The following is an 8,707-nucleotide window of genomic DNA, read 5'->3' on the forward strand; positions in this document are numbered from 1 at the left end:
AAGGGAGTTGATATCCATTCTTCCTCCAAACTAAAACCTCAATATCATTATATTTTTGTAAGACGTACACAAGTAAACCACACTAGCATACTGGTCAGCTATATGATAAAGGCAGACTTTAACTGAAGGGTTAAGATATGTTATCAGGATGTTAACAGCTGTTGCATGTATTTTGTATGTTATGAATCAGGAAGACATTCCATAAGCATTTGGTTGGCATGACAGAGAAAGTAAGAGAAAAATAATTCATATAGTCACCTTGAAACTATGTTTTGCTATTTTATAATGCACAATATACTTTTTTAAAAGTTTTTTTCCTGAACAATGTTACTGTAAACATGGATAGATCAATGCCAGGGAGACTTGTTTTCTGGAGACCCATTCTGTGGAGGTTGAGAAATATTTCAATGCCTGAATTGTGTCACACTAGCAGACTAATTTTTTGCATATATTTGCATGTGAGTTTGTCTATGGCTTGCCTTTTTCCTCAGCTCTTTTCCGCCTTTATTTGTTTCACATGGGGACGTGATGTAATATCAGCATTTACAGGTGCAAGTCTATGATTTGTATTGCTATCCAACCTAGGAATATTGGTGTTTTTCCACCCGTCACTTGAGAAACAAATCCCTGCTGAATTACCTCCTGTTTTTTGACAAACACCAGGGTTGTGTTGTTTGTCAATAATTCAATTTAATTCCTGTCCAAATAAACATCTTCGAGTTTACATGCAGGAAATGCTTAAGAGAATATAATTTTTTGTTTGTTTGTTTCAGAAAACCGACAGCTGAAATGAGCTAGAACCACATGTTTTAGGAGTGCCAGCTGGATTTAAATAAATTTAGCCAATACAAACAAATACATGTTTTGTCCTCTTTTGATTTAAATGATGCTTGAATGAGTTTTATCACAGAGAATCCATGAGGATGCTCTTGTTATCATTAAACTAATTGTCAGTGAATTTCCATCAAGACTTCCTCCTGCCCAGCCTTTAAGCAACTCCACAAAATGATTTTCACTTTCATAACCAATAGATATTGATGTACACATGTAGTAGTATTATGAACTGACTTCTGCACTTAGTCAACAAAATAGGAATTGAATGGAAGTATGTCTGTTATAGTCCAGTAAAATTATGTTCTTTCCTCATTTCTTCCAGATGCTGGATGTTTATGATTTACTCAGCTTTGATAACCCTGATGGTGGAGTATGGAAACAAGGCTTTGATATCTCTTATCAGGACAATGAATGGGACAATGAGCCACTCCAAGTCTTTGTTGTGCCCCATTCACATAATGACCCTGGTGAGTGCTAATGTTTGTTGGCCATTGTCTTGTGTTTGTAGTCAATGAGAATCACCGTTTATCAGGTAAGCAGACAAGTGTTTGTTTGATGTATGTACATGATGAATATTACAAGCATTTGTGATTAATGGCTAAAATTTTATCACTTGCAGACCTAGATTAAATCCAGGGATGTACGCGAGTAATTAACTAGTGAAGTACCCGTGCACAAATTAGTCAACTAGTAAAAACACGGTTTGAGGCAACAATGAAATATAATTTCTCAATGAATATTCACCTAAATCTCACCACTGCAACAGTGTTTGGGTGGTACTTAGAGCTGGGTCATAAATCTATAACAATATCTATTGACAAAAATAAATCCACAACATTGTTAATAAACATTTGAGTAATTCGCTCTATTTAGCCTACATCTAGATATGTGAAGTAAAGCTATCATTAAATTGTTAAATACAACACAAACTCACAGTTCATAACTACAAACCGCCAATATAAAAGTTTGTACAGTATGCAAGTTTTGTTGTGTAACACCTTATTTGACAAAACAAAATGTTTTGTTGTAAATGTAATTATAATTTGATTTGATTTAAACTGTTTAAGCTTTATGAATTAATTTCATTAGGCACCAGTTTGATGATGAATATATACTGTATATTAAATCATAAAACACAGAACCCAACCCAACAACATATATATACTTTTATTATCGAGGTCTAACAAGTGTGGAATGCATTTCCTTTCCCATTATTGGTATGAAATCAATAGCATGATGAATATTTTTATCAAATGATATAGAAAAAAACGTGATAACATTTTTGGCCATTTTTCCCAGCCCTAGTGGTACTCAGGATGTGAGATGCTTTCAGACACACATGTTGATTATTATTAGTGTATTCAGTTTCTGTTAGAGTCATGCAAATAAAGCGAGGCAGTATTTCGAATGGTTTTAAAACAGAAATGGAACTCTTGAATTTATGTTAATGCACTTACATAAATTATTCATTACAACCTTTTTATAGTTTCAGCTATAGTTTAAATAGACTAAAAAATGGTCTATGTTTGAGTCTGACTAAATAAACTTTTTTGAGGTAGGAATAGTTTTCCAGGCCGATGAATGTCTGTTGTTTGAAAAATCCTATGGGAGGAATTTGTTCTGTGTAAAACTGATTTAGCCTACATTTGGAAGGAAGTTCTTTCTCAATCAGTCTTTAAAACTCAAGAAAATTTGGTTTATTAGTACATGTATTACTGATTTTATCTTACTTTTAATTGTAGGATCTTGTTTTTACATCTATATTTCTTTTAGTCTATGATTAACATCTTTTTAATTACAAGGGAGTACATTCTATTGCTATTTAAGCTTTGTCTTTGATTTGCACTCTGAATTAAGATATGTCTGTGATCTGATCACAACTAGCTAGGCGAGACACATATTTACACCTGGTAGTCTCTCAGCTCTTAAATCTCTTTTGACCACTTGGATGAGATTTTGAGTGAAGGGTCTCTGGTTTCATGACTATGTACATCACTCATGATCACCAATAAACTCTTACTGTGTGTTGATTTTGCATAACATTCCACATGTCCTTTCCTTTCCTTTCCTTTCCTTTCCTTTCCATTCTATTCCTTTGATTTCCTTTCCTTTCCTTTCCTGTCCTTTCCTTTCCTTTCCCTTCCTTTCCTTTCCTTTCCATTCCTTTCCTTTCCTTTGATTTCCATTCCTTTCCTTTCTTTTGATTTCCTTTCCTTTCTTCTGCACTTCTGACTATCTCCTTAGTTGGTTTTGGTGTTAGGAAACATTTTGCACCCTGTTCAACCACTTCTGGTCAGATCACCTGAGAGCGATATTAATACCAGGTGTAAACGGGGTCATAGTTACGTCAGGTCCTTTTCTGGTATCCTTGTGCTTATTGTGAGAAACTCGCCATGACAACGAAGTTAAAGATACGATATAATTTTACACACAAAAGGTCTAATATTTACATGGTTATACTTTAAAGGGGTCATATGATGTTGCTAAAAAGAACATTATTTTGTGTATTTGGTGTAATGAAATGTGTTTATGCGGTTTAAAGTTAAAAAAACACATTATTTTCCACATACTGTACATTATTGTTTCTCCTCGATGCCCCGCCTTTCTGAAATGCGTCGATTTTTACAAAGCTCATCAGTCTGAAAAAGCGAGGTGTGCTTTACATACATGTACGAAAATCGGTACACACATGTAACACACCATTACCTACAAAAAAGTATCTTGGAATAAAATCCAAAACCCAGCAGAAAGTCAGTTATTTTGAATTTCCTGTACGATTTTTGTGCAGTTTTTGCCATTTCCAAGCCTCGTACTTTGACGAACTCATCCTACAAATTTGGTGAGGGTTATCTTAAGGCCTTTGTGACGTTAAATTGCGAAGATCTTGAGTTTTCGTCAAGGGCCGTGTCCCTGGCGGCCTGACAAATTTTGATGTTTCGCCATGAAACAGGAAGTTGCTGTAACTCAAACAAGCAATGTCTGATCTGCCCCAAACTTCACACGTTTGATAGGTGTTCTGTCCTGAACACATGTCCATGCCCAAATTCAGTTATAGTCATAGCGCCACCTGGAAGTGTCATGGTTAACACTGTTAAGGACTCCTAGGAACATATTAAAAAGTGTCAACAAGTGTTAAATAGGCTGGCAACATGCTAGAAACATACTAAAACATGCTAGCAACACTTAGCTAAGTGCTAAAGCATGCTATTAATGCAGTGAAACGGGAAGTTACTGTAACTCATGCATGCAGTGTCCAATTTGCCCCAAATTGAACAAGTTTGATAAGAGTCCTGTCCTGAACACATCTACATGCCCGTATTCGGTTATAGTCATAGCGCCACCTGCTGACAACAAGAAGTGACATGTTTAACACTGTTATGGACTCCTAGCAACCTATTAAAAAGCGTCAGAGAAAGGTATTTTAATAATGTAATCTACCATGTGCATAAAGTGATCACTGCAGACAATCCTTTTGGGTGGGAATTAATGTAAACACAGATATCGGATACCAGTCGTGTCTAAAGTCAATGTAAACAGACGTGCCAAAAAATCGGATATGGTCAAAAGATTGGATCTGTGCATTAAGACTTGCAGTGTAAACACAGCCTCAGAGCACGGCTCGTCACCCCACAGAAGAGAGGTGCGGGGTGAGCAGAGCTCATTAGCAATTAAAGGGACATGCAACAAAATGGGTTGATTTGTGCAGAGCTGATTTTGACAAGGTATAAAGGGTGTTTTTTAAACTACCATTGAGAAATTTTAACCAAAGCATGCTATAGACCCTAAAGAATCATATCAACTTGTGTAAAATGGGCATCCGATGACCCCTTTAAAATAAGGTGTGGCCAGTGTTTTTAATGAGATTTAAATCTGAAAACTGAACAGGCCACTCAAAAACATTTTATGACCGATTCCTGAACCAAGCTTGGATGTATACTTTGGGATGGTTGCTCTGCTGGAAAGCCCAATGATCATCAGCTTCAGTCTATGCACCAAAGGCAATACAAGCTTTGCCAAAATGGCCTGATACTTCAAAGAATCCATAATGCCCTTTATACAGTCAAGATTTCCACTTCCTGAAGCAACAAAACGACAAGACTGACAAGAAAACAAGACTGGTCAAACTGCATGGTCAAACATTGTCAAAAATTCTCTATAACTTTTGTGAGATCTCTTCTGACTTGACCGTATTTGCTACTCAATTTTAGCACATGCATGGGCTGAACGTTTGTATTTGTAACAGCTTAAACAAGTTAAGATTTGTTGTAGAATTTCCGAAAGGCTTAATTGTGTTTTAACACAATTTTGTACCTAACCTTAAAAACTCAAAAATGTTATATTTATATATTGACAATGTCACTTGCAATATGCCACTAAACTGTTGTCGATGCTATATCAAATCTTCAAAAAAAGCTTATATTTGTAAATTGTTATAGACTCTGGGGGTTGAATAATTTTGATTGCATTAGTATAACATGCTGATACCATAATGCTTTTTTGTTTCACACCCCTTTAAAGGTGTGATTTACTACTACCTTCTTGCATTGAGCACAAAATGAGATATTTAGCAGAATGTCCAAGCTGCTCTTTTCCATACATTGAAAGTAAATGGCGACTACCGCTATTCCCGATCCCCATTTAACAGCTTGAACATTCTGTTAAACATCTCCTTTGGTGTTCCACAGAAGAAAGAATGGTTTGGAATAACATGAGAGTAAATAATTTTTGAAACCATTTTAAATGTCAAGTCAAAGTTTAACAAGTTTGTGTGTTGTTCTGCTCAGGCTGGCTGAAGACATTCGATGACTACTATAGAGACCAGACGCAACACATTCTCAACAACATGGTGGTGAAATTACATGAAGACAGTCGGCGAAAAATGATCTGGTCTGAGATCTCGTATTTTTCCAAATGGTGGGACAACATCGATGAGCAGAAACGAGATGCTGTCAGGAGGTGAGGCTTTTCTCTGCTGTTGATATCCATATATCCTCATGCGTCGGTGTAATTTATGGATTCATTAATTGCAACGTTCACACACAGGTCTGGTGTAAGCAAGACTGGGAGATGTTGAGGAGTGGAGGAGGACTCCATTGTGCTTTTGGTCCCATTTTAATTAAGCTCAAAGTTTGTACTTTATTGCCTAGCTCTCAGGTGACGGTTTATGCACAAAAATAAAACGACAACAAAATTAAGTTGAGACATTGTTATGATACAAACATACAATTTTAATAGTGATAATGACACGAAATGTAGTTTCTAGTATGTATTTATTTTCATAACCATTCGCTTCTCTTTGAACATTTCCTAAAATGCGTTAATGTATTCCATTTAAACTATAGTTAATCAATGTTATTCGTTCAGAGATGTCATCAGTACATATTTACATATGATTACAAGGTCAACCCTGCCACAGGAAAGGATGGGCTATAAATGCATGTCAAATATACAGAACTGGTTGTGTTCACTGTTGAGCTAGCCTTGGGAAAAGACACAAATGCCATGTGGAAATGTAATAAACATTTCTGCTGTGGGTTTGAATTCCAATTAGAGCATCTTTCAAAACGGCCTGAGGTGAAGGCTGAAGCCAAATGTAAAATCCAACGCCAATATTTATTCACTATTGATTTGATGCACAGAAAGAGTTTTAAGCAAACAAGCTCTATTCTTTTTGAACATTTACACCCCCCCACCCCCCACCTGTTTATTACCAAGATGGCCTTGGCTGACTCCAAATCAAGATTTTTGGCAGGCATGAGCAGGTTTTATTTCATTTTACCGTATATCAGCCGAATCAAGGTCTAGCATAATGATTCAATTTCTTTTACTGCCACATACATGGAGGTTTGGGAATGAGACTTTTCAAATATTTAATGTGTTAATCAAAGAGCATGTCAACATATTTTCAGATTAACCTCACCTGAACCTCAATTTCATGCCATCTCAACATTTAACTCGATATAGGAAGCATTTAGTCTCAAATTTCTCTTTCTAAAAGGAATAAACTTATATTTCATGGTCTAAATTGCTGCTGTAGTGTAAAATGAACCAAGTATGTCTTAGATGATGTAGAAAAGTTCACAGTAGGGTCAAAGTCAACATAAAATGATTTTCGTAATCCATTTTACTTCGAATAACATGCATTGATAAATCGTGCACAATAAACCCAAGTACAAAGAAAGTGAATAGGGTGGTTTTTGATTTCACATCGACTTTAATGAAGGGTCTAATCACTGCTGCCCGGTGGCTCATTTTCGTAGCCAGTGATTGATTCCAGAATAACAGACCATTTTTCAAAGTAATTTTGAAAGTTTCTGCCAGTTACGTGCTGAGCTAGTGCTCTTGGTTTTGCTACCGCCGCTCTTATTACTGGCCTCCAGAGGGCCACGCTATACGATTCGCAGCTGAAATATTCAGCATTACAGAGAAAAGCTGCTGACTGGCAATCAGGCCTGGAGAACTCTACTTCTAATAAGGGATGCCATTACCCAAGGTGTCTGCTGTCTGTTCAAGAAAATAATTAGTTTGCGGTGCAAAACTCAATAAATCTGAAGATTAAAAAAAATGTTAGTTACTGTGTAAAGCTGCATATGTGGAGAAAGTGCTTTGTAGTAAAAACCCTGAAGAAAAGCTGTCGATGATGTTACTGTGGTGAAACATTAGCAACTCCTCTGTACTCTTCAAAGCTTTGCTTATCTTAGTTTAAAGACATAAAAATGGACTTTATATGCTTTATATATTTGATACATTCCTGGTTTTACTGTGCACATATTTCTAAAGTAAAAAAAATAAATCATAATGTTTCATAAAACGATATTAATGTTCCAGATGTGAACAGACAAACCAGTCTGACTCATCCACTTGTGAATAAGTGGTTCTCATCTGGTTTTTCTTTAGGACCCAGATTTTACATTGGACAACAAGTGATGACCCAAAAATTGCCTTAAATTCAAACATTAAAATATATTAAAATAAAAACCTTGGATAGATGAATGCATTTCATGCAACCTAGATTTTACAGTGTGATTTGTTTGAACGAGCATTTGACATCAGCAACCTAAAAGATATGTTGTGTTTTCTCATAAAAGTTTATAAGCCTGTTTATTTTGCGATCATAACCATGCACATTAATATGGCTAATTAATTGCGTTATCTTTACTATAGTTCCTTGACCCCATCAGTAATGACTTTAATTGTAATGTTTGCTAATATTTTTATTCAAAACAGTGATTTCTTGGTTTAAAAATATAATTGTGGTAAAACAGAAAAAAAAACTTCATTTCGGTTGTTGAAATTTTATTTTAACCACTGTTTTGGTTTTGTTTTGTTTTGTTTGAGAGTTTTTTTAGTTAATTTTTTAAAATATGTTTTAATGTTGCCCTACACATGATATGCGGGGAGAAAAACAAGATATTGTGAACTAAAGAACAAATTAGTACAACATGAACATGATTTAACTAAAACATTAAAGGGAATTAGTATGAAGTGGCCTCGCTTGAATTAAAACTAGGGAACAAATGAGTACAAACAAAATAGTACAACATGGCCACAATTATACTAAAACTTGAGAACAAATCGTTAGAACAAGCCCTTGATTTAATTAAAACCGGGGAGTGAGTTAGTACAAATGTATCAGTACACCTGGGCCATGATTTAAAGGGGTCATATGATGCGATTTCAAGTTTTCCTTTCTCTTTGGAGTGTTACAAGCTGTTTGTGAATAGATAAGATCCCTAAAGTTGCAAAGACTAAAATCTCAAACCCAAAGAGATATTCTTTATAAAAGTTAAGACTCGTCCACGCCCTCCTAAAACGCCTCGTTTAAACACGCCCCCACAATCTACCTCACTATGTGAAAATATTTGCATAATGC

At 35.6% G+C, this 8,707-nt stretch overlaps 1 protein-coding gene across 1 annotated transcript in view; it reads left to right on the top strand.

Annotated features, from left to right (window-relative positions):
* The first annotated feature begins 218 nt into the window (after nucleotides 1-218).
* The window catches only part of LOC107751258 (alpha-mannosidase 2-like), a 47,727-nt gene continuing 39,238 nt past the window's right edge, over nucleotides 219-8,707 (top strand). Inside the window, exons 1-3 of the mRNA XM_016566938.1 lie at nucleotides 219-230; nucleotides 1,157-1,301; nucleotides 5,619-5,790. Of these exons, the coding sequence (XP_016422424.1) occupies nucleotides 219-230; nucleotides 1,157-1,301; nucleotides 5,619-5,790 (329 nt within the window). The remainder of the gene's footprint in view (nucleotides 231-1,156; nucleotides 1,302-5,618; nucleotides 5,791-8,707) is intronic.

Source organism: Sinocyclocheilus rhinocerous, unplaced genomic scaffold (genome assembly GCF_001515625.1).
Source record: "Sinocyclocheilus rhinocerous isolate Xijiao unplaced genomic scaffold, SAMN03320098_v1.1 scaffold1083, whole genome shotgun sequence".
NCBI lineage: Eukaryota > Metazoa > Chordata > Actinopteri > Cypriniformes > Cyprinidae > Sinocyclocheilus > Sinocyclocheilus rhinocerous.